At 42.8% G+C, this 26,903-nt stretch overlaps 1 protein-coding gene across 4 annotated transcripts in view; it reads right to left on the bottom strand.

The window, feature by feature from the left end:
• KIF27 (kinesin family member 27) overlaps window positions 1-26,903 on the bottom strand; it is a 95,076-nt gene that overhangs the window by 67,112 nt on the left and 1,061 nt on the right. Inside the window, exons 1-5 of one of the 4 annotated variants that reach the window (XM_062208639.1) lie at window positions 25,696-25,803; window positions 22,895-23,275; window positions 11,973-12,173; window positions 6,237-7,195; window positions 998-1,141 (exon numbers count right to left, since the gene is read on the bottom strand). In XM_062208639.1, the coding sequence (XP_062064623.1) occupies window positions 998-1,141; window positions 6,237-7,195; window positions 11,973-12,173; window positions 22,895-23,192 (1,602 nt within the window). In that variant the 5' untranslated portion in view covers window positions 23,193-23,275; window positions 25,696-25,803. Of the gene's footprint in view, window positions 1-997; window positions 1,142-6,236; window positions 7,196-11,972; window positions 12,174-22,894; window positions 23,276-25,695; window positions 25,804-26,903 lie in introns of those variants that run through there. The other 3 variants (XM_062208638.1, XM_062208640.1, XM_062208641.1) reach the window with 3 other exon arrangements.

Raw genomic sequence — 26,903 nt, 5'->3', positions numbered from 1 at the left:
CTCTGCCTTTCTGTTTCTCTCTGTGTAACTCTGACTTTCAAATAAATAAATCTTTTTTTTTTTATTTGACAGGTAGAGATATAGACAGTGAGAGACAGAAAGAAAGGTCTTCCTTCCGTTGGTTCACTCCCCAAATGGCTGCTATGGCTGGCACTGCACAGATCCAAAGCCAGGAGCCAGATGCTTCTTTCTGGTCTCCCATGTGGGTGCAGGGGCCCAAGTACTTGGACCATCCTCTACTGCCCTCCCAGGCCACAGCAGAGAACTGGACTGGAAGAGGAGCAACTGGCAATTGAACCCAGCGCCCATATGGGATGCCGGCACCGCAGGCAGAGGATTAACCAAGTGAGCCATGGCACCAGCCCCAAATAAAGAAAAAAAAAAAAAAGAAAGAAAGAAAAGAAAGGCTACGAAGAGAACAAAAATAAAATATGTCAAAATCAGCACTAGTTCCTCTCTGATAGGAAGCTGAAGGCTTGAAATGACATTAAATATTTAGGAGTAGGAATAATCACAGCCAGGTAGTATTTTTAGGGACATACTATGTTATACTGCAGACATAGCCACGTTAGCAATAGGAAAGCTTAGATAGGGAATTTGAAATATTTGACCAAAGAGAAAAATACACATGGGTTGTAAAAGGAAAATAAACTTAAAAGTTTAGGTTGTATGTTTACTTTCTAATTCTTAACAGTATCACATTGCCTAGAACCTTGGCAAACAACAGAGAAGCTTGGAGAAAGATAACCAAAATGTACTTTTTAAATTAAGTTCCTGGGTGTTATTTTTATATCTGTGAAACAAAAGTCAAGCTAACAATAAAAAAAAAAATTTAAGTTGATCTAGGGGAAAAACTGTAATAGCTTTTTCAGGAGCCTATGTTCCAAATTCTTCAACTGAAACATACTTTGCAAGCACTTCCATTGATCACTGAACATGTGACTCTGTCTAATTAGGTACTGTTTCAACTCAATCTACAGAGATCAAGAAACCCTACCTGCAATCTATTCACTTTTTGTGCTTCTTTCAAAGATACAACATGCCCTTTGTTTTCTTGTACCATCATCTGCACTTGATTCTTGAGTTCCTTTACCTCCAGTTCCTTCTGATTAAAGACGACTTCATCAGCAGCGAGTGCACACTAGGAGGGAAAGAAGGCACAAGTGATATTTACATAGAAAATACTCAATGGAGTCCATATACTACCACAGAGACAGTGATCTGATGAAAGCTTGTTGATGTCTCTTATATTTTCTCATCCTTTGCATTTTCAACTTTTTACTGGCTTCTTTCTAAGAAAGGCAAAGATAAACTATCATTGCTATAATATAGGAATTGCCATACAGACATGAATATTTTCCTGATTTTTATTTTCTGTAAATGAAAACTGGTTACTTAGGTTCTAAAGAACATTCAGTAAGATGTTTACAAGTTTGCTAGAATTACTGTAAGACTAATTGACTGATTGATCTAAGAGACAATGAGAGATCCCATCAACTGGTTCACTCTCCAAATGCCAGCAACAGGTGATGAGATGGGCTGAAGCCAGGAGCTGGAAACTCAACCCAGGTCTCCCACATCAGTGCCAGGAACCCAATTACTTGAGTCATTACCACTGCCTCCCAGGGTCTGTATTAGCACAAGCTGGAGTCAGTGCTGGAACCAGCTAATTTGGGATTCTGATTTGGGATGTGAGCATTGTTTAACCAGAGTCTTAACTGCTATTCTAAATGCCCACCCCAACAAGTTTCTTCTTTTCTCTGCTTGGGATCCTTAAATTATCAAATGAGCAGGAAACACATAATCCTAATTATCCTTATATTGTGATACAGTTGTATAATCTATATGACTATTAAATACTTAATTCTGGGTCCAGCACTGTGGCATAGAGGGAAAAGCCACTGCCTGGAGTGCCAGCATCCCATTTGAGTACCAGTTTGAGTCCTGGCTGCTCCACTTCTGATCCAGCTCTCTGTTATGGCCTGGGAAAGCAGTGGAGGATGGCCCAGGTCCTTGGGCCCTTGCACCAACGTGGGAGACCTGGAAGAAGTTCCAGGCTCCTGGCTTTGGAACAGCACAGCTCCGGTCATTATAGCCATCTGGGGAGTGAACCAGCAGATGGAAGACCTCTCTCTCTCTCTCTCGCTCTCGCTCTCTCTCCCTGCCTCTGCCTCTCTGCAGCTCTGCCTTTCAAATGAATAAACAAATCTTTTAAAAAACTACTTAATTTTAGGGGTGGGCACTGTGGCCCAGTGGGTTAAGTCACTGCTTGGGATGCAGCATCTCATATAGGTGCCAGTTTTAAAAGAGACATACAAGATTACTTGTCTTGAGAGATTCCAGACAAAATGAGGGAATGCATTTTTAAGCAATTTTTAATGCTTATTTATTTTTATATATGAGAAAGAGAAAAGGAGAAAGAGAGAGAGAGAGAATCGATCTTCCATCCACTGGTTCACTCCCCAAATGTCTGGCAACAGCCAGAGTTGGGCCTTACTGAAGTCAGAAGCCAGGAACTCCATCAATGTCCACATGGGTATCAAAGACCCAAACTACCTTAGACATCATCTGCTGCCTCCCAGGGTGTGTATAAGCCGGAAGCTAAACAGGAAGTGGAGGTTGGAACACGACTTGGGAACCTGGGATGGACATGAACTCATCCAATATGGGATGTAGACATCTCAAGCAGCAGCTTAAGCTATGAAACAAAGCTTGCCCCCACTTTTAAAAAACTGGTAAACACTGACTGTGATGTCTGTCATTTTGAGAGCTGTAATATTCCTGAGCATTTTCAAAGTTCTGATGTGTCTTGCAGTTAAGAAATCTTGATCCTTTCTGCAATCTAGCATTCCTCCAAATGATCTGTTCCTGACACCTTTTCCAACAAGACTTTCTATCTTTAGGAAGCCATAATCTAGAATACAAAAAGCAGAGCAAGTTTAAAAATTAAGTTTCCAACATGTACAGAGAGTTACTACTCACCCAACTCCAAGCAGTGGGTTTTATGAGCTTCCAATTTCAACTATCTTAGGATCACGAAGGAAAAGAGCTTTCCATTACCAACTCCCATGTGCATCCCAAAATTCAAATTACCAGTTACCTATACATCCTGTACCACCACTTTCTTATACTAATGAGTAAAGAAGTAGGACAATCATTACCTTTCCAAAAAAAAATCCTCATAATTTTAGAAGTATCACCTTAATGCTCATATTTAAATGTTAAACAGAAAGGAGCAGCACTCTCACAGCTGGTTCCAGAGACCCTTTCAGTACATCCCTTAAGCCCTTTCAGGGTGTCCATATCAAAACCATTTTCAAACCATACTAAGATGATATTTGCCTTTTTCACCATGATGACATTTGCACCAAATGGTGTGAAAGCAATGGTAGGTAAATCCATTAGCTCCTTAGGACACATAAAGGCAGTGACACCAAACTGTTCTAGTAGTTGTTCACTGCTGTTCACTCACCATACAAACAAGTGCCATTTTCCCTTCAGAATGTCTTGATGCAACAAACAAAAAAATTTGTCATCCTCAACTCTTGAGTATGTGTTTTTTGGTATTCTGTGTGACAAAATGGAAGGTATTCACAAAATATTTCTGCTGAGTACTAAAGGAGATACTTTGTGTGGGAAACAATGTACAATTGTTGAGTTACAAGCTGAATGCTCCACTTTTTCATGGAGTTTCACTGTAAAGAATGATAAACTATGGTTATTTAGATTTGCATATACAGCAGACATTGAAAATGAAAACCCAGAGGACTGGTGCTGTGGCACAATGGGTTAAGCCACTATCTGCAGTGTCAGTATCCCATAAAGGATTCATTTCCCAGCTGCTCCTCTTCCCATCCAGCTCCCTGCTAATGCTCCTGGGAAAGCAGCGGAGGATGGCCCAAGTCCTTGGGCCCCTGCATCCAACATGGAGGCCCGGAGGAGGCTCCGGGCTCCTGGCTCCTGGCTTCAGCCTGGCCCAGCCCCAACCACTGCAGCCATTTGGGCAGTGAACCAGCAGATGGAAGCTCTCTCTCTGTCTCTCCTTCTCTCTCTTTCTCTCTCTATGTAACTCTACCTTTCAAATAAATTAATTAATTAAAAAAATGAAAACCAATAATTGCAAGGAAAACAGCTAACAATATTTGTTACAACTGATAAAATTTTAATTTCATGGAAAAATTGAAGTTTGGAAAACACTTCTGCCACTGTGAGCTTGACAGCTTCTAATACCTAAAGACTTTCCTGATGACATTAACAAAGATGATTCCTGGATATTGTGTAGTGAAATGTTTCAACATTTGGAATATCTGCATAACTCAGCAAATATTTTCCAAATGATTAATGATGATTCAAAATCATGTATAGATAAAAGACCTATTTAAAGTACAAGATAGAAACCAGAAGATTTTAATGTAATTTTAGATCTTAATGTAAACAAAATGTCTCAAATCCCACACTGCAAGTAAACTTAGTACATTTCAGCTTGTTAAATTTTGGTGTAGCAAAGAATATAATTACCTGAAAAAGTCCCTAGCTTCAGCCTGGCCAGTTCTGCTATTAGAAGCATTTGGGAGTGAACCATCAGATAGAACTCTGTCTCTCTGACTTTCAAATAAAATGAAATCATAAAAACAACAAAAAATTTTGAAATACAAATATTTTTAAATGAAACATAGGGAAATGTGATTCTGAACTCAATATAAATATAATATACATATACACACAATAGCAATATTCATTAAATATTATCAAATACATTGATTTTTTTTTTAAATCTGTACTCCAAATCCAAGGAATAGTTTTGTTTTGCTGTAGTTTTTTCTATCAAGAACAATTGGGCCGGCACTGCGGCTCAATAGGCTAATCCTCCACCTGCGGTGCCAGCACACGGGGTTCTAGTTCTACTTGGGGTGCTGGATTCTGTCCCGGTTGCCCCTCTTCCAGGCCAGCTTTCTGCTGTGGCCCAGGAGTGCAGTGGAGGATGGGCCAAGTGCTTGGGCCCTGCACCCGCATGGGAGACCAGATGAAGCACCTGGCTCCCGGCTTCTGATCAGCGCAGTGCACCGGCCGCAGTGCACCAGCCTCAGCGGCCATTGGAGGGTGAACCAATGGTAAAGGAAGACCTTTCTCTCTGTCTCTCTCTCTCACTGTCCACTCTGTCAAAAAAAAAAAAAAAAAAAAAAAAAAAAAACTGACCCTGGGGCTGGTACTGTGGCATAATGGGTTGGGCCTCCACATACATCGCCAGCATCCCATATGGACACCGGCTGGTTGGTGTCCCTGCTGCTCCACTTCCGATCCAGCTCTCTGCTATGGCCTGGGAAAGCAGTAGAAGATGGCCCAAGTGCTTGGGCCCATGCACCTGCGTGGGAGACCAGGAAGAAGCTCCTGGCTCCTGGCTTCAGATTGGCCCAGCTCCTGGGCTGGCGCTGAGGTGCAGTGGGTTAAAGCCCTGGCCTGAAGTGCCGGCATCCCATGTGGGTGCCAGTTCTAGTCCCAGCTGCTCCTCTTCCAATCCAGCTCTCTGCTATAGCCTGGGAAAGAAGTGGAAGACAGCCCAAGTCCTTGGGTCCCTGCACCCACGTAGGAGACCTGGAAGAAGCTCCTGGTTCCTGGCTTCACATCGGCACAGCTCCAGCTGTTGCGGCCATCTGGGGAGTGAAACAGTGGATGGAAGACCTCTCTCACTCTACCTCTTTCTGTAACTCTTTCAAATAAATGAAATAAATCTTTAAAAAAAAAAAGGCATATTGGCCCAGCTCCGGCTGTTGTGGCCATTTGGGGAGTGAATCAGTGGATGGAAGATGTTTCTCTGTGTCCCTCCCTCTCTGTAACGCTGCCTCTCATATAAATAAATAAATCTAAAAAAAAAAAAAAAAAAAAAAAAAAAGAACCATTGACCCAAACAGGGAGAAAACTGAGGAAAGTGTAACTTAATTTTGTTTCTGAAAATGTATTCCTTATCATTCTCTAAACTAACATCCAGTTCTACATGGCTCTATTGAATAAATATAACAAGTTAAAATACATTTTAACCAAAAGAAGAAAAAAAGGAGGAGCCAAGCAAGGTATGACTTGTGAGGAGGAAGCCACAGGAACAGAGAGGACAGAAGGAAGGGTAAGTGTGATTTGGCACACAACACTTTAACAAATCTTCCAGAATTCCAAAATACCTCTTAGAATTCCCTCGCCCAAATAAACGTAAGGAAGTCACTCATAAAGTGATGTCTAAATACCTGGCATTTCTTAAGCTCTCTCTTCAGCTGGAGGACAGTAATGTGCTGTGGTCCTTCCTCCAGGTTCCCAATGCCTCGGTTTCCCCGGAACGACGTGAGGACAGCCTTCCTGACTTCCTGCGTCATGCTAAACCACTCCTGCAATTTGTGTTGCTGCTTCTGGTTTAGTCTGACAGCATCTTTTAAGTCCACCAGGAAGGTAAAGGCTTCTTCTATACAGTTTTGGTAGCCCAGACATTCTCCTTGTAACTGAGCCACTTGCTCCTCCAGAAAATGGATCCTGTTTTTATCAGGAGTCCCTTCTCGATGGATCTGGCCTGGCTGGCTGACACTAGCCTGCTGGCTTTGCAGAGCTTCTCGCAGCAACTTAATCTCAAACTCCATCTCGTCCATGCGGTCTGACTCGGGGCTAAAGTTCAGGGTGGGTTTGTTTCTTATATTCCGTGCTCTGTTGGCGTATTTGAGAGAATTTAAGGACTCATCAAAATCCGAGGAGGAAGGGCTAACACACGTGATCATGACAGTCTTGGCACTGCCTCCCAGGGAATCTTTCAGAAGCCGGGTGATTTTAGCATCCCTGTATGGGATATGTGAGCTCTTCCTGCGTGGGTCTCCGAGAGCACTGATTACGTTTCCTAAAGCCAGCAAGCCGCTGTTGATTTGAATGGATTCCTTGAACCGCTCCCCGGTGTTCCCTGTTTTGGTTACTCTTTCTGATCCAGCCAAATCCACAAAATGGAACTTTGAGACAATATGCCGGTGAGGATACCATGAGCCATCTTCAGTTGCCTCCATATTTTTCTCAACTTGGGAAATGCTGATTGTAAAAATCGCATGTGATCTACTGGAGTGCTCATTCATCTGGGTGGAACCTGTATGTCTGGATGCATTCCCCATTTCCAAAAGACTCATCACTTCATCTGCACTCTCCACATGGCACTCCTTGGCCCCAACAATCACTTAAAATAGCAACAGCAAGCTTTTAAACCAGGTGTTCATCAAACTCCAGTAGAGTTAAATTAACCACACAACACTCATTTGTTAACCAGCCCAGTCAAGAAGCACCCTTTAAAAATCCAATAGCAGTTCCAACAATAGTAACAATACCACCATAATTTAAAAATTTTAAATATTATCCCAAAGAAACTATTTTAGCAGCACTCATTTTGATGGTTAAATTCTAAAAAATGTAATTTTTTAAAAATCTAGTTTCTTTCAAGTCACACACTCGATTCTTTAAAAGTGACAAAAAACTTTATTCTAATATTCTGATTTATAGTCAACTAAGTAAAAGAAAAAGAAAATAGATAACTCAAAATAGTGGTAAAATTTGAAAAATTAATTTCTTTGTAGTTTTATTAATATTCAAATCATTCTCAGCTTTGGGGTTTTTTGGTACTATACAGTCATAATCAATGACAAATGAAAAATCCAATAAAAATAAAGTTGCTTATTGATTTAAAAACATCATATCAGAGTTCAAGGTAAACAGATGAGATGGCAACACACACAAAAAAAGGCAAAAACGTTTCCATTTCAGTGGCAGGAAAAGAACCAAAAATAATCTGAGCTTACTACCTACATTGTTCACAAGGAGTAGGTGGCTCTGAGATTTGGATCAGAGCAGGAACACTTCTGACTCCATGCTCAAATCACAATACCATGCTTCCTTTTCACTCAGAGCCTATCACCTCGCTGTTTCTTTGAAAAAGAAATATTTCACTTACATTACTTCCATTTTGACACTTTAACAACCTAGCTAATAAAGTCCTAAAGTACCTGTATTGCAAATAGGCCATGTTGCAATTTCAGAGTTTATAGAATATGGCAGTGTAATTCTAAATCCAAAGTAAAATTATCATTAAATTTCTTCTAATGTTAGGCTATACCATAGCAAATTCAGTTCTCAAACCCAGTTGCCAATCACTCAGTAACTTTATAAAAGAGAAAGTGTCAATGTCCTAGCCCCAGCTCAGACCAGTTAAGTCAGAATCTCTGAGAAGTGGGGCCCAGAAATCAACAAGTGTAAAACAAGTTTCTCAGGCAGTGCTGCCTGGGCAGCAGCAGCCAGAGTGGGCAGCACGACTTCAGGGAGGCCCTCAAGCGGGATGTCGAGCAAATGCACTTGGGTTAAGTGGGCCATGAGGAAGACATATGGCAGTTTGTCTTTAGATAGTTTGATGAAGCCTTCCAAAATGTGTGCAAGACTGCTATCAGCTTTGGAATATTTTGACCATCAAGTTTATCAGGAGGGATACTGTAGTGTACATACCTCTGTGCTGTCTGATGTTTTAAATAAGCATGCATTATGTTTTAACTTTTAAAAAAGATAAAAACATTTCAATAATTACATTCCATAAGATATAGAAACTTAAAACATCAGTCTGAATTCTATCCAGAAGAGATAAACTAATATTATCAAATAAGATCATAAATAACCATGTTCACTTTCTTTCTGAAAAACAGCAAAAACCAATTTCTTCAAACATCTAGGAATTCCAGGGCTTCTAAGCACAGGGTTACAAGGAGGCAAAACTTACTGCCCCCACTGTAGGCTACCATATGAAAGGCCATAGCCATCTTACTTTTCTAATTGCTAGGAAATTTCCTATGGAAATCATTACTTGGACAGGATCTCCAGGAAAGTTCTACTACATATTTTCTAGGCGATGCAGACATCCAAGAACAGTCACTGCAATGTTATTAATAATGATTAAAACTTGGAAACTGCCTAAATGTCCAATGATGAAATATTAGATAAATCATTATAGCACATCAATTCATTACCATATTACTATGAAGACCCATAAGTTTGAAAAATATGTGATGAAAAAGCTCACAATATAAATAGTTATTAGGTGAAAAATAAAATACAAAACTATAGGTAGAGTTGCAAGTTACATTTTTTAAAAATTATGTGTACAGGGGTCAACATTGTGGCATAGTGGGTAAAGCACTGCCTGCGGTGCCAGCATCCCTTATCGGTGCTGGATTGAGTCCCAGCTGCTCCACTTCTGATCCAGCTCCCTGCCAATGGTTTGGGAAAGCAGCAGCAGATGGCCCAAGTCCTTGGGCCCCTGCCACCCACATGGCAGACCTAGAAAAGGCCCCTGGCTCCTAGCTTTGGTCTAACCCGCTCTAATGATTGAGACCATCTGGGAAGTGAACCAGAGGATGGAGATCTCTCTGTCTCTCTGTCTCTCTCTCTCTCTCCCTCTTTCTCTGTAACTCTTTCAAATAAATAAATAAATATTTTTTAAAAGGATGTGAATACAGAAAAATAAATCTGGAAAGAGACACAGTCAAAAATTGGCATTTATAGGAGCAGACATTAAGTATAATGGTTAGGATACCCATGTCACATGTTGGAGTATCTGGGTTCAATACTCAGCTCCAGTTTCTGACTTCATCTTGCTGCTAATGAGGACCCCGAGAGTTAACAGGTGAAGGCTCAAGTAACTGAGTCCCTGCTACCCATCAGGAGACGTGGTTTGAGTTCCTGGGTCCCAGCTCCCAGCTTCAGCCCAGCCCAGTTCCACCAGCGGCAGCCATTTCAGGAATAAACCAGCAGACAGAAGTGGGTGTGCTTGCTCGCATTCTCACACACACACAAATAAATATTTTTAAATTGGTATTTCCAGGTTCTAGGATTGAAGATGATCTTTAACTTTCTTCCTTATTCTTTCTGTTTTCAAAATTTTCTATGAGAAATCTATTAACTCTTAAATCAGAAGAGTAGAAATTATTCTTTAAAATACTTGCATTTGGGAGGTTAATGCTGTGGCACAGCAGGTTAAGCCGCCATCTGTAGTGCTGGCATCCCATATGGGCTCTGATTCCAGTCCCAGCAGTTTCACTTTTTTTTTTTTTTTTTTTTGACAGGCAGAGTGGACAGTGAGAGAGAGAGAGACAGAGAGAAAGGTCTTCCTTTACCATTGGTTCACCCTCCAATGGTCACTGCGGCCGGCGCACCACGCTGATCCGAAGCCAGGAGCCAGGTGCTTCTCCTGGTCTTCCATGGGGTGCAGGGCCCAAGGACTTGGGCCATCCTCCACTGCCTTCCCGGGCCATAGCAGAGAGCCGGCCAGGAAGAGGGGCAACCGGGACAGAATCCGGCGCCCCGACCGGGACTAGAACCTGGTGTGCCAGCGCCGCTAGGCGGAGGATTAGCCTGTTGAGCCATGGCGCCGGCCCCAGCAGTTTCACTTTTGAGCCAACTCCCTACTAATGCACCTGGGAAAGCAGTAGAAGACGGCCCAGGTCTTTGGGCTCCTGCACCCACGTGAGAGACCTGGATGAAGCTCCTGGTTCCTGACTTTGGCCTGACCCAGCCCTGACTGTTGTGGCCATTTGGGGAGTGAACCAGCAGATGGAAGACCTCTCTGTCTCTTTCTCTCCCTCTATAGTTCCTTCAAATAAATAAATTAATTAAAAAAAAAAAACATATTTGCATCTGGTGCCAGACTTGTGGCATAGCAGATGAAGCTGCCACCTGCATCACCAGTATCCCATATAGGGGCCAGTTTGTGTCCTGGCTGCTCCACTTCCAATCCAGCTCCCGGCTAATGGCTGGAGAAAATCAGCACGAGATGGTTCAAGTATTTGGGCCCCTGGCATCCATGTGGGAGATCTGGATGAAGCTCCTGACTCCTGGCTTCACCTGGTCCAGTCCTACCCATTGGGGCCATCTGGGGAGTGAACCAGCAGATGGAAGATTCTCTTTGTCGCTCTCTCTGTAACTCTTACTTTCATATATATAAATAAATAAATCTAAAAAAAAAAAAACCAAAAAACACAAAAATCTTGCATTTGGCCTCTCTCATTCTGACTTCCTTCTATTTTCAACCAAATGAGAACAGCAGGTTGCTAACTTAGAAAATCAGACCTGGATGGCCGGCGCCACGGCTCACTAGGCTAACCATCTGCCTGTGGCGCTGGCACCCCAGATTCTAGTCCCGGTTGGGGCACTGGTTCTGTCCCGGTTGCTCCTCTTCCAGTCCAGCTCTCTGCTGTGGCCCAGGAGGGTAGTGGAGGATGGCCCAAGTGCTTGGGCCCTGCACCTGTATGGAAGACCAGGAGGAAGCACCTGGCTCCTGGCTTCGGATCGGCACAGCACGCCGGCCGTAGCGGCCATTTAGGGGGTGAACCAATGGAAGGAAGACCTTTCTCTCTGTCTCTCTCTCTCTCTCACTGTCTAACTCTGCCTGTGAAAAAAATTAATTAATTAATTAATTAAAAAAAAAAGAAAGAAAATCAGACCTGGAGCAGCACAACAAAGGACAGAGAAACGTCAACAATGGAGAAGCAAAAATATGAACTCCAAATTAAAAAAAGAAAAAAGGGATTAAAAAGGTGAACTGGGAGAAAGCAGAGAGGAAGACAGAAGAGTTTTGGGACAACTGGATGAACATCTAAAGGCAAAGCCACCCCTAACCTCAGGGTAGCTCTGAGAGAAGAAAACACACACACACACACACACACAAAAGCAAATTTAGCCTCTAGCAAAGTCTCACCTGAGAGGGGCAATGTACGAAACCAATATTTTGAATTACAAAAGAAATAACCCAGCTTACCAACTAGTACGAACTCCTACTTTTTCACCTCAATAACTTCATTGATTGATACTCAATAAACAATCCATTTAAAAGTAAACACATTTTACCTGTTTTTTTTTTTTTTTTAAATTACTGGAATATCTCTAAAACTGCATTAAGGTCTACCTATAGGCTCCTTTACCTGTGTTTCCCTTTTCGTCTTCTCGGATGTGAAGATCCTTCATGGATGTCTCCAGTTCTAGCAGATCTCTTAGGTCTTCCTTGTAAACCTCTATGTAAGACACTTTGATATCAAAGTCAACGCTAGGATTTTCAGAGATGCTTTGGAATATTTCTTGGATGGCTCGAGGAATGATACCCTTTTGACCCTCCACAACTGAAGCTGAAATTTTAGAAAAAGGAATCACATCTGGAACTTAAACTGTAAGAAAAGCTACAACGCAAAACTTACAATTAATGAATTTCTTTTCTTACAGTTCTATTATAGATTTTTTAAAACCATAACTATGAAATTCATAGGTAAAAACTTTTGTGTGCCTCCCCTTTGAATTCAGTCATACATTCATTGAACAAATATGTTTTTCTTATACCACCATGTTCAGGTACTATCCCAGGACCCTGGGAACTATCAGTGAAAAAAATCAGGGGAAACAAATCCATTCCCCATGGGATTTTACTGCAGCGAGGCAATAACAAAGCAGAATAATAAGTGAGCTACATGACATGTGAAAAGGTTGCAAGCGTGCCTGAAGAATTTATTAAGAGAGCAGCACAGGAAGTGGGACTGCATGTTGAGAGGACATGTCACGGTGGGCACCATTCAAAAGCTGACATTTGAGCAAATGCTTGAAAGAGGAGGCAAAGGGGCCATGGAGCCCAGACAAGGGGGAACAGCCAAGGCAAAGGCACTAAACTGGTGTGATGTGTGATCCATAAGCAAGAAGCTCAGTGTGGCTAGAACAGAGTGGCAGGAGATGAGGTCAGAATGGTGACGTAAGCCACATAATGCAGGTCCTGGTAGAGGGACTGTACACTTGGGGCTTCATTCTTTTTTAAAAATTTCTAATTTATTTTTATTTTATTTGAAAGTGTGTGCCTGTATGTGTGTGTATGAGAGAAAGAGAAACAGTCACTTACACCTGCTAATTCAGAGCTTGCAATAGTCAAGACCAGGCCAAACCAAAGCCAAGAGCCCAGAAGTCAATTTGGGGCTCCCATTGGGGTGGCAGGGATCCCAGTGCTTGAGCCATCATCTGCTGCCTTCCAGGATGCAGGAGGCTAGATCAGAAGCAGAGTCACTTGGGTGTCAAACTAATCCGTTTGGGGCAGTGGGGAGTATCCCAAATGGTGATTTATGTTGCTACATCAAATGCCTTCCCCTGGGTTTTATTCTGAGTCAGATGAGAGCCACTGGAGAAGAGCAAGAAGTTATTCTTAGCTGAGATTTTAAAAAGCCACTCTGGCTGTTATGTATTGTAGGATGGAAATGGGGCAACAACTTAGGAGGTTCGTACAGGGAATCGGGGGGTAGACATGATGGTGGCTCACACCAAGATGGCTGCTGGATTTGCATTTCTGTTGAAGGAGAGCCATTAAGGTTTCCTGACACACTGCATGTGGGATGTGAGAGAAAAGGTAAGTCCTGGACAACCCAAAAGTTTTGTCTTGGGTCACCAGAGCTGCCATCAACAGAAATGGGGAGGAGCAGATGACATGCTGGTTTGAGAGGAAACAGCAGGAATTCAGTTTTTAATGAATTAAACTTGAAATGTCCACTAGGCATTCCTTATACTGAATAAGCAGTTGGATCCATAAGTCCAGAATTCAAACCAGTAGTCAGAAGTATGGGGAGGGGGGGACGGGGGTCAGCTATACACAGATGGGATCTAATGTCACAGGGCTGGAGGAGATCACCCAGGGAGAAAGCAGAGGGTTAGAAAAGCCCATGGAAACGGGGCTGTACAGCACCTTCACTTACGGGTTCACTACGAAGGGGCCAGCAAGACAACATGAAGGCCCACCAGTTAGGCAGGAGGAAACCAGTTAAGTGGTGGCCTGGAAACCAGCAGAAATATGTCTGATGTGCCAATAGGTCCAATTAGATAAAAGATGAGAATTTGCCATTGGACTTAGCAAAGTAAGGATCATTTATGACTAATGCATGATAAGTGAAGTTTCCGTGGCAGTGGAGGTTAAAGTCTGAAGAGAGGATTTAAGAAAGAGTGGCAAAGGGAGAAGTGGGCCCCATCACAAGTGATGTCCTTCAACCGTCTGCTCAATTAAGATGCCAGCTGGGGAGCCTGCAATGCAAACTGGAGTGCTGGGATTCAAGTCCTCACTGTTTCCTGCTAATGCACACCCTGGAAGGCAGCCAGTGGTGCCTCCAGTACTTGAATCTCTGCCACCCACCTGGGAGATTTGGACTGAGTTCCTGGCTCCCAGCTTTGATCCCAGTTGGGAGCTACTGTGGGCGTTTGGTGAGCGAACCAGCAGATGTGAGCTCTCTCTTCTCTCTCAAAAAGGAATTTTTTAAAAAATTAAATATATGTATTTTTAAAGTTTTAAGAAAAAAAGAATACCTATGGATGGATGTACTCAGAGATGCTATATAAGGATCAGGAAAGACTTATTGTAATTTTTGAAAAAATTCCAAAAAACCTAATAAAGCCATCAGAACAATGGCTGATTAACAATGATATACCATGTACCTACTGTTAAATAGATGTCTAGGATCTATGAATAAAAAAGCAATTACAGGAGCCAGTGCTGTGATATAGCAGGTAAAGCTGCTGCCTGTAATTTCAGCATCCCATATGGGCATCGGTTCGAGTCCCAGCTGCTCCATTTCTAAGCCAGCTCTCTGCTATGGCCTAGGAAAGTGGTGGAGAATGGCCCAAGTGCTTGGGCCCCTGCACCCATGTGGGAGACCCTGAGGAAGCTCCTGGCTCCTGGCTTCGGATTGGCTCAGCTCCTGCCGTTGCAGCCAATTGGGGAGTGAGCCATCAGATGGAAGACCTCTCTCTCTCTCTCTCTCTCTCTCCTCTCTCTCTGTGTAACTCTGACTTTCAAATATATAAATAAACAATCTTTAAAAAAAAAAGAAACACCTACTTAAATATGAAAGATCAAACAATAGGGAGTATCATTTTATTCCATAAATAGACCATGTCACCTTATAAATTCTTCACCTTTCCCAATCCACTGAGTTACTGCTCCTTAAATACTAGTTGCAAGAATGTGGCCCTAGGCCCATAAAGAAGTCTCTACACATCAAAGGCTGCCCCTGCTCAAATCCACACTATCTCTCGGGTGTTCACTAAGGGCCCCCTACTAGGAGGAGCCACTGTGATAAAACTGTTGGAGGTTTTAGACAATATGTCATTTCTGAAACAGAAAAGGCTGCAAAGCAGTGGGAAACTGACCCACGTAAACTCAACCTATTTCATATTCTCTTGGGGAATGGTCAGGTGAGATGCCAATCACTGGAGTGCAATTCATTTTCCTTAGCAAGAGCCCTTTAGGAAAAAAAAAAAAAAAAGTCCTCGTATTATGGTTCCTTAAACATAGCCAAGAACACCTGTTCTGAAATTTCTGGGGGGATAGAAAAGTACAGTAAGCACGAGGGTAGAAGGGGATGAGAGAGGGCAGAGAACCAAGCTGGAGTCTGAGGGTGACAGATGACATGTGCAGAAGAGAGGTGCAGAGTGGTGGGCCCTGCCCAGGTCTAGGCCTCAGTGCAGGAACTTCTCCATACCACACCTCCCTTCTCCATCATTAGCTGAGCCCACAGCTTCCACAACCTGAAACACACACTAGCACAATGACATTACGAGAGAACATTTATGCCCCACCTTGCTTCGAGAACAGTTAAAAAGTTAAAAGCAGCTTAACAGAAGTGTATACGAAGGGGCCAGTGCTGTGGCATAGCGAGTTAAGCCATCGCCTGCAGCACCAGCATCTCACATGGGCAATCTCTCCCTCTGCCTCTCCCTCTCCCTCTCTGTAACTCCACCTTTCAAGTAAAATAAATAAATAAATTTATTTATTTTTAAAAATGTAAACAAGGGACCCAAATAGATACTAGTACACAATGTTCACAGCAGCATCATTCCTAAAAGCAAAAGAAACAAACCAAGTGTTTGGCAACAGAGGAATGGATAAATAAAATGTGGTATATACACACAATGGAATATTATTAAGTTATAGAAAAGAATGATGTTCTGATACATGCTGCAATGTGCCAGCTGAGAGATCCTACTTCTATGATACTGGGAATACACCAGTCCACAGAGACAGAAAGTAGGGAGAAATCACTCCTTGATGAGTGCAGAGCTTTTGTCTAGGTAATGAAACATTCTGGAAACAATGGTGATGACCACATGAAGACAGCAAGTAAATCTGACGTCACAGAACAGTACACATAAAGGTACTAATTAAAATGGTATATTCTGTGTTATGTATAGTTGTATTTATGGGAATATTTACCACAATGTTTCTAAGTAACAAAAAAAGGTACAAGATAAAGACAAAATTTAAAACAAATAGAGTGATAGAGAAATTGAGAGTTAATAAGCTTTTGCAAGCCAGTTCAGGAAACCTGCCTACCATTTTAAGCATTGTTTCAAGGAAAACACATGCCAAGGAACAAAGTTTGGCTTACAATGAACCTTAAAAACAACCTGCTTCCGAGCTGAAGGTTACTAAGATTTAGATTTTTGGCAACAACCATCCTAAGAATCTGAATGTCTAGTAACTTGGATGGCTGCCTTTTGCTTTTTTTTTTTTTTTTTTTTTTTTGACAGGCAGAGTTATACAGCGAGAGACAGTGAGACAGACAGACAGACAGAGAGAAAGGTCTTCCTTCTGTTGGTTCACCACCAAAGTGGCGCTATGGCCAGCACACTGCACCGATCTGAAGCCAGGAGCCAGGTGCTTCCTCCTGGTCTCCCATGCAGGTGCAGGGCCCAAGCACTTGGGCCATTCTCCACTGCCTTCCCGGGCCACAGCAGAGAGCTGGACTGAAGAGGAGCAACTGGGACAGACTTTTGCCTATTTTTAAAATGCAAGACTGCCATCGCATGGCAAGTAAAAGAAGTGGTAAGGTTTTTCAATGTGAGTGAGAAAATGAAGATTCCTTTTTTAGAGTTTCTAGGAACTAGCCAATAATAGAAGTCTAAACCCTTTCAAACTGTAGTATAAACAAGCAATCTAGACTAGTCGGAATAGACTACTGAGTTCCTTACTTCAACAGAAAACAAAGCACAAGAATTAAAAAAAAATTATTAAAAAGTAAAATTTCAGGGGCTGGCACAGTGGCATAGTAAGTAAAGCTGTCACCTGCAGTGCCAGCATCCCATATGGGAATTGGTTCATAGCTGCTCCACCCAGCGGATGGAAGACCTCTCTCTTTCCCTCTCTCTCTCTCTCTCTCTGCCTCTCTATAGCTCTGCCTTTAAAATAATAATTAAATCTTTAAAAAATAAATACTATAGATGCTTAATAAATATTCATTGGGGAGAATCAACACTATTTGCATGATCAACAATTAAACACCAGATGAGGGGTACAGAGGTATCTATAATATCCCATAGAGAAAATCTGGGAAATGGAAAACTCACTAATTTCATTAATATACCAGGAAATAAATGCAGTTTCAAGCAACAAAATACAATTTGTCACCTGTCAGCTGGGGGAAATGTCTGAATCTATATTATCAGTAAGTGACAAGGATATCAGCAATCAGCTTTCATATAGTGGTGGTGGGAATATAACCTGACATAGCCTTCCCAGAGGGTAGCTCTCAGTGTCCAGTATCTGCAAATTGTTGTTAAAAACTTTTTATTTATTTGAAATGCCAAGCCACAGAGAGATACACAGACAGACACAGAGACAGAGAGATCTTGCATCTGCTGGTTTATTCCCCAAATACCCACAACAGCTAGGACAGAGCCAGGTTGAAGGCGGGAGCCTGTAACTTAACCTGAGTCTCCCATGTGGGTAGCAGGGGCTGCCTCCCAGGGTATGCACTAGCTGGAATGGAAGAGGAGGCAAGCTTCAATCCCAGGCTCTGCACTAATGGATGTGGGTATCCCAAAGGCAGCTTAGCCCACGGTGCCACAATGCCCACCCCTCCATCTGCATTTTAAACGTGAATACTCTGGAGCAGGCGTGTGGTGCTGCAGGTTAAGGCTCTGCTTGGAATGCCTGCATCCCATATTGCATGCCTGAGATGAAGTACCAGGTCTGCTTCCCATCCAGCTTTCTGCTGATGCTTATCCTGGGAGGCAGCAGGTGACGACCCAAGTACTTGGGTCTCTGTCACCCACTTCAGAGACCCAGGTAGAGTTGCTGGCTCCTGGCTTCAGACTGGCCCAGCTTTGGCTGTAGGCATTTGGGGAGTGAACCAGCGGATAGAAGATCTCTGTCTGTCTCTCCCCCTCTCGTCACTTTCCCTTTCAAGTAAATTAATTAATAAAACTGTTAGATAGCCGGCGCCGCGGCTCACTAGGCTAATCCTCCGCCTTGCGGCGCCGGCACACCCGGTTTTAGTCCCGGTTGGGGCGCCAGATTCTGTCCTGGTTGCCCCTCTTCCAGGCCAGCTCTCTGCTGTGGCCAGGGAGTGTAGTGGAGGATGGCCCAAGTTCTTGGGCCCTGCACCCCATGGGAGACCAGGATAAGTCCCTGGCTCCTGCCATCAGATCAGCGCGGTGCGCTGGCCGCAGCGCGCTACTGCGGCGGCCATTGGAGGGTGAACCAACGGCAAAAGGAAGACCTTTCTCTCTGTCTCTCTCTCACTGTCCACTCTGCCTGTCAAAAAAAAAAAAAAAAAAAAACTGTTAGATAAATGTGCATACTTTGGCTCAACAAATCCACCTCTTGGAATCTAATCTATAGGAATATACTAACCCATGTGTTTGGATATGGTCTGATCATGTCCCCAAGGCTTCGGGTGCTGAATTTAACCCCCCAGGGGAGGTAGTTAAGAGTGTAAAAACATAAGCTGGCTGTAGTGTTTGGAGGTGGAGTCTCTGAAAGGTGACTAGGATGAGGTAAAACCATTGTGCCAGAGCCCAGAGATTGAACCCTGGTGGCTGTGTAAGAGGGAAGGAGATCAGAAGCATGCAGACACACAAGGAGATGCTCCCTATCTCCTGCAACGTGACAATGCCCTGCACCACCTCAGAACCCTACCAGCAGGAGGCCACCAGCATATGTGGCCCCTTGTCCTGTACCGTGAGCCAACGTAAACCTCTGTTCCTTTTTTTTTTTTTTAAAGATTTATTTTATTTATTTGAAAGAGTTACAGAGAGAGGTAGAGAGAGAGAGAGGTCTTCCATCTGCTGGTTCACTCCCCAGATGGCCACAACGGCCGGAGCTGTGCTGATCCGAATCAGGAACCAGGAGCTTCCTCCAGGTCTCCCACATGGATGCAGAGGCCCAAGGACATGGGTCATCTTTTACTGCTTTCCCAGGCCATAGCAGGCAGCTGGATTGGAAGTGGAGTAGCCGGGACTTGAACCAGTGCCCGTATGCAATGCTAGCACTTCAGGCTAGGGCTTTTTTTTTTTTTTTTTTAAGATTTTTATTTTATTTATTTGAAAGTCAGAATTACACAGAGAGAGAGAAGAGACAGAGAAAGAGAGAGAGATCTTCCATTTGCTGGTTCACTACCCAATTGGCCGCAATAGCCGGAGCTGCGTCGATCCGAAGCCAGAAGCCAGGAGCTTCTTCCAGGTCTCCCACATGGGTGCATGGGCCCAAGCACTTGGGCCATCTTCTACTGCTATCCCAGGCTACAGCAGAGAGCTAGATAGGAAGAGGAGCAGCCGAGACTAGAACCGGTACCCATATGGGATGCTGGCACTTCAGGCCAGGGCGTTAACCCGCTGCGCCAAAGCGCCGGCCCCTAAACCTCTGTTCTTTATAACCTGCCCAGTCTATGCTACTGTGCTATTAGCAATAGAAAGTAGATTCATGTAACATATAGGCAAAGTTAAATGTACATAAAGAAACCTTTTTATTATAGTAAAAGTCAGAGGCAATCACAAACTGCTTCCATGGATGTACTATGACCCATTCATATTCTGCAAATATTACACAAAGAATGAAGTATAAATGTATAAGCCAAAGGAGAAGTAAAATATTTTATATTAAATGCAAAAGGAAAGTTACAGAATCACAGGTCACCATCTCATTAAACAAATTTTAAAAACAAACAAAAAACTCAGGTGTGAGAAGAGCTTTCACTTTCTTAGGCATCACTTGTAATTATTTTTATAGTGAACATGAATGTTTTAAGTAGGAAAAAATCATTAAAAAGTGTTCCTATTGGTGCTGTATTCCCTGTGATATGCAGAATTTTAGAGTAGCTAAAATATTTTAGGACAAGAGAGACACAAAAGGTTAAGCTGTCGCTGTGAAGTTCAAATCCCATTTCTGAAGGCCAGTTTGAATCCCAGGTACTCCACTTCCAACCCAGCTCCCTGCTAATGTGCTTGGGAAGCAGTGGATGATGGATCAAGTACTTGACTCCCTGCCACCTGTGTGACAAACTCAGCTGGCGTTTCTGGCTCCTGGCTCAGTCCCAGCTTTTGGGGTCATTTGCGGAGTGAACCAGCAGATGGAAGCCCACTCTCTTTCATGCATAGCATGTCTCTTTCTCTTTGCCACTGTTTTTCAAATGAATAAATAAATAAATAAATATTTTAAAAATATTTAGGACAATAAACAACTTTAGTAATTTTTCCCTTACAGAATTAGAACTGTATTCGTGGCTTCTTAATAAAACACACTATGGCTATAATTAAATCACTAAGCTCTAACTATTTCATAACTCCTATTAGTATTTCGGTCTTTTTTTATTTGAAAGAGTTACAGAGAAAGGTAGAGGCAGAGAGAGAGAGAGAGAGAGAGAAGAGGAGAGGTCTTCCATCCACTGGTTCACTCCCCAAATGACTGCAACAGCTGGAGCTGGGCAGATCTGATACCAGGAGCCAGGAGCTTCTTCCAGGTCTCCCACATGGGAGAAAGAGAGGTCTTCCATTTGCTGGTTCACTACCCAATTGGCCGCAATAGCCGGAGCTGCGTCGATCCGAAGCCAGAAGCCAGGAGCTTCTTCCAGGTCTCCCACATGGGTGCATGGGCCCAAGCACTTGGGCCATCTTCTACTGCTATCCCAGGCTACATGGGGCCAAAGGACTTGGGCCATCTCCCACTGCTTTCCCAGTGCATTAGCAGAGACTGAATCAGAAGTGGAGCAGCCAGGACTTGAACTAGTGCCCCTATGAGATGCCAGTGCTGCAGACCAGGGCTTTAACCCACTGCACCACAGTGCTGGCCCTGGTTTTTGGGTCTTCAAGATCATAAAAGTATGCCAATCAAAAACACAAAGAAAAACTACCATCCTCAAGAAAAGTCACAACTTGCACAAGAAAAACTGGGTTAATTTTATTGAGAAAGGTAGAAATAATCCAGTATCTGTACTCTTTCAATTCTGTAAAATGGTGATTTTTAAGAATTGGGAGGCCTAGCACTATGGCATAGTAGGTTAAGCCTCTGCCTGCGGCAACAGCATTCGTATGGGCACCGGTTCTAATCCCTGATCCACTTCTGATCCAGCTCCCATGTACCCACATGGGAGACATGGAAGAAGCTCCTGGCTCCTAGCTTCTGATGGGCTCAGCTCCAGCCATTCAGAGAGTGAACCAGCAGATGGAAGACCTCTGCCTGTCTGTCCTTCTCTCTGTCTGTAACTGTGTCTCTTAAATAAATAAATAAATCGGAAGGAAAGGGAAAGGGAGAAAGAAAGGCAGGGAGGGAGGAAATGGAAAGAAACTAGATCCTTAAATGGCATTTCAGGAAAAAAAAATAATTGGGAGGTTGGGAGGTACCACTTAAAACTTCCCCACAATCGCTGGAATGAGGGGTCCTCCCAAAGACACAGCTACCCTTCGGAAGTCCCCTACCTCCACATGTATCATGAAAGCAGCTTCTCAGGGCAACATATTTTACATTTGAGAATATTGAAAATGAAAAATATTGACATTCACAGCACATATAGAGAATACTAACCAAAATTCAAGGATTCATATGTGAAACAATCAGAAATTTGGTGCTAGTATTAAAAAAACACCAAGAGAGAAAACATTCAACAGAGTACTTGCCTTTTAATTCCCCACCCACCACTAGCCAACTAACTGAACAAGCTCTTCATCTCTCTGTGGCTGATGCTCAGGAGTCATCAGTGAAGAGAGATGATTTCCAAGGTTCCCTTCAGAGCCACAGGAAATCCTAAGATTCCACATTTTCTAAACTATGATTCTAAGCAGAAGAAATTGTATACTAAAATATTCAATATCTGAAATAATTTGAAATAGAAATCTAGGTTTTTAAAAAATACACTAGCCGGCGCCATGGCTCAACAGGCTAATCCTCCGCCTTGCAGCGCCGGCACACCAGGTTCTAGTCCCGGTCGGGGCGCCGGATTCTGTCCCGGTTGCCCCTCTTGCAGGCCAGCTCTATGCTGTGGCCAGGGAGTGCAGTGGAGGATGGCCCAAGTGCTAGGGCCCTGCACCCCATGGGGAGACCAGGATAAGCACCTGGCTCCTGCCATCGGATTAGCACGGTGCGCTGGCCGTGGCGGCCATTGGAGGGTGAACCAACGGCAACGGAAGACCTTTCTCTCTGTCTCTCTCACTGTCCACTCTGCCTGTCAAAAAAAAACCACACACTTTAATCCATGCAACATTTTTCTCCTAGTATCCCTAATTCCTGGTTGCAGGATGTTTAATATTCATAACTGGCATGTTGCAATCATTTATTTTAACTCATTTATTTCAAAATCTAAAATTTTAAATAACAAGGGCTGAATACTGAACATTGCATTGAACTTTTTTCCTCAAATATAATCATAAATTTGATTATTTAATGAAGCTTCACCATTTAAACACAAATCTTTCAAAGATGATCACATGATGACAACGGATTATCCTATTCATTCTTTAATTATTTAATCAATATGCTAAGTACATAGTATGTATCAGATATTGTCATATGCAAGTTTCTCTCTGGTGTCTCAAATAAAGCCGAATGTGAGAATCTTACCAACATGGCCTCCTCCAATGGTGTATGTCTTCCCAGATCCAGTTTGTCCATAGGCAAAAACAGTTGCATTATAGCCCTCAATGAGTGACAGCACCAGGGGCTTTATACATGTATTATAAACTTCATCTTGAGTGGAATTTTTGCCAAAAACAAAATCAAAAGTGAACACTCTGTCTCTCCCAATGATAATTTGCTGGGTGTTTGGAATAACTCTCACACACACTTGATGATTATGAAGAACTTCTTTGCAAAGCAGAGGTCTAATTCTTACAGCAACTTTTACTGGTATTTCTTCCATGGCAGCTTAGGTTGTAAACAGGTTATCTCTTAACGTTCAGTGTCTGGTGTGAGAAGCATCCATTGTATGTAAGATCTGGACTCCTGTGAATGGAAATAAAAAAACAAATTTTAATCCCTGAGTTCACTTACTGTAATAAGGCTGCTACACGGGTAGAGCAGACAGATACAGTTAAGAAAACACTTGATTTTGAGCAGAGGGCAGGACAACACAGAACTAAATAGCTACAGTGTAGTCTGAATCCTGTTTAATTTTACAGCTATGTATGGAAAAATGGCATCTTTGTCACAAATATTAGGAATAAACCCATGAAAATATTTCAAGAATTTCTATAAATCAATATAAATTTAAAACTAAATTTTATGCAAAAATAATCAAAACTAACATAACAATTACTTTTTATACTCCTAAATATTATGTTGTATTTATTTCTGAAGATTGTTGATGGAATTAACATATTAAAATTAAACTCAGAACTTTACTTAAAATAAATATTCTGACAAATTAATAATTCCATCTATAATGGCATTAAAAAAGGGGCCGGCACTGTGGCGCAGTGGGTTAAATGCCCTGGCCTGAAGCGTCAGCATCCCATATGGGTGCCGGTTCGAGACCCGGCTGCTCTACTTCCTGTCCAGCTGTCTGCTTTGGCCCGGGATAGCAGAAGAAGATGGCCCATGTCCTTGGGCCCCTGCACCCACGTGGGAGACCAGGAAGAAGCTCCTGGCTCCTGGTTTTGGATCGGCGCAGCTCCAGCCATTGTGGCCATCTGGGGAGTAAACCAGCAGATGGAAGACCTCTCTCTCTCTCTGCCTCTCCTCTGTGTAACTCTTTCAAATAAATAAAATCTTTAAAAAAAAAAAAAGTAAAATATTTAGGAATAAATTTAACAAGAGACACATAAAATTTATACTCTGAAAACTATAAAGCATTGTTTAAAGAAGTTAAAATGAAGATCTAAACAAATAAAGTTCCCACATTCATGGCTTTGAAGACTTAATAGGTAAGATGTCAGTATTCCCCAATTGATACATAGTTAATGCAACCCTGTCAAAATCCCAGCTGATTAATTTGTAGAAACTGACAAGCGGATCCTAAAATTTATACAGACTCATCAAGAACACAGAATAGCCAAAACAATACCAAAAAAGAACAGGAGGACTCACACCTCCCTACATTCAAAACCAAGCAACAGCAATGAAAACCATGTGATACGAACATAAGGAGAATATGGATCAAAAGAACAGAATTGAGAATCTAGAAATAAACCCTCACGTTTATGGGCAATTTTCAACAATGGTGTCATTCCAAGGGGCAAGCACAGCCTTTTAAATAAATGGTACAGGGACAACAGATATGACGTGTAAGAATGAAGTTGGGGGGAGGGCAGCATTGTGGCATGCCAGCATCCCATATGGGTACTTGTTCGTGTCTCAGCTGCTCCACTTCTGATTCAGCTCCCTGCTAATGGTCTGGGAAAGCAGCAGAGAATGGCCCAAGTGTTTGGGCCCCTGCTATCCATGTGAGAAACCCAGAAGTTCCTAGCTCCTGGCTTTAGCCTGGCCCACAGCTGGGGATTGTGGCTATCTAGGGAGTGAACCAGGGGATGAAAGCTCTCTTGTCTCTCCTTCTCTTTGTAACTTTCAAAATCAATAAATCTTAAAAAAAAAAAAAAGTTAAAACGAGCAAATTATCTGGAAAAGCAGTTCTTCAAAGAAGATATACAAATGGGCCGGCGTCGTGGCTTAACAGGCTAATCATCCACCTTGCGGCGCCGGCACACCGGGTTCTAGTCCCAGTTGGGGCACCAGATTCTATCCCGGTTGCTCCTCTTCCAAGAGCAGCTCTCCGGGAAGGCAATGGAGGATGGCCCAAGTCCTTGGGCCCTGCACCCGCGTGGGAGACCAGGAGAAGCTTCTGGCTCCTGGCTTCGGATCAGCGAGATGCGCCAGCCGCAGCAGCCATTGGAGGGTGAACCAACGGCAAAAAGGAAGACCTTTCTCTCTGTCTCTCTCTCTCACTATCCACTCTGCCTATCAAAAAAAAAAAAGAAGAAGAAGAAGAAGATATACAAATGGCCTGAGGTCAGCATTCTGGCACAACGGGTTAAGCCACTGCCTGCAATGGCAGCATCCCATATGAGTGCTGGTTCCAGTCCCTGCTGCTCCATTTCCTATCCAGCTCCCTGCCAATGCATGGGGGAAAGAAGTGGAGGATGGTCCAAGTGCCATCCAAGTGGCATGGATGGAGTTCTGGGTCTCTGGCTTTTGCCTGGCCCAGCCCTGGCTGTTATGACCATCTGGGAAGTCAACCAGCAGATGGAGGATCTGTCCCAACCCCACCCCATAATTCTGCCTTTCAAATAAATAGATAAATCTTGAAAAAAAAAAAAAAAGATACACAACCAGGTCACTAAGCACATGCACATATGCACATACTTGGCTTCTTTTGCTATCAGGAAAACACAGAACCACTCCGTATCCACTAGAAAGGGTGTAATTACCATGATAAGTCATGGCAAGTGTTGGTGGAGGTGCAGAGTAACTGGAATCTTCTCTCTTAGTGAGGATGTGAAATGGCATAGCCACTTTGGAAAACAGACTGGCTGTTACTTAAAAGTTAAACACAGACTTATCGTTTGATTGAGCAATTCTCCTGCCAAGAGAAATGATAACATATGTTTGTATAAAAGCTTGTACACAAATGTTCACACTCTTGGTAGGGTAAAGCTTACACCATATAAAAGCTTAAAAAAAAAGTAACAAGTAACCTGAGAATGTTTAAAGGCAGATGATGTAAAGTAATCAGAGATGAGGCCAGGCCTTTGGAGAAGCTGTCTTGAACACTCTCATTAAATAACTAGTTGACTACTAGACCGAAAATAACATTCGAAGCATGGGTTGCTATGGGGATGTTACTGATACCATATTTAATATTAACTAGCCTTTAGGGGCCGGTGTTGTGGTGTAGTGGGCTAAACCTCCACTTGTGGCACCGCATCCCATATGGATGCTGGTTCATGTCCCGGCTGCTCCTCTTCCGATCCAGCTCTCTGCTATGGCCTGGGAGAGCAGTAGAAGATGGCCCAAGAGCCTGGGCCCCTGCATCCATGTGGGAGACCTGGAAGAAGCTCCTAGCTCTTAGCTTGGGATCAGCAAAGTTCCAGGCTTTGCGGCCATTTGGGGAATGCACCAGTGAATGGAAGACCTCGCCTTCTGTCTCTCCTTCTGTCACTCTACCTCTCAAGTAAATAAATAAATTTATATATATATATATATATATATACACATATATATATAAACTAGCCTTTAAAAAAACTGTAGTACTTTGCACTTATCACTCTGTGAGTGGATCATATGAAGATGATCCTAACAATAATAAACACTTACATCACACTATAAGGAGCCCACTGAGTAAAAAGCATCAGGTCCCTTGGGCTGTAAAATCCCAAAACAATCAACAACAAAATACTGAATGGCAAAAACAAAGAAAGACACGTAACCTTGGCACTAAATAATACTCATATACGTGGTAAATCCTTTACTGGATTCTAAAGAACTCTACAGTCATTTGCCAATGGGAACTTGGTAGACTGCAAGGATGTCGTCCGAGTTGATTCTTCCAACTGTTCCCGAACATTTAAATTTTTATCAGATAGTCTTTTTGTTATGCCATAAAAGTAATGATCTATATTAAGCCAAGCCTGGCTAA

This window comes from Lepus europaeus, chromosome 12 (genome assembly GCF_033115175.1).
Source record: "Lepus europaeus isolate LE1 chromosome 12, mLepTim1.pri, whole genome shotgun sequence".
Classification (NCBI taxonomy): domain Eukaryota; kingdom Metazoa; phylum Chordata; class Mammalia; order Lagomorpha; family Leporidae; genus Lepus; species Lepus europaeus.
The sequence above is the reverse complement of the archived record's forward strand: the minus strand, read 5'-3'. Positions and strand labels throughout refer to the sequence as shown.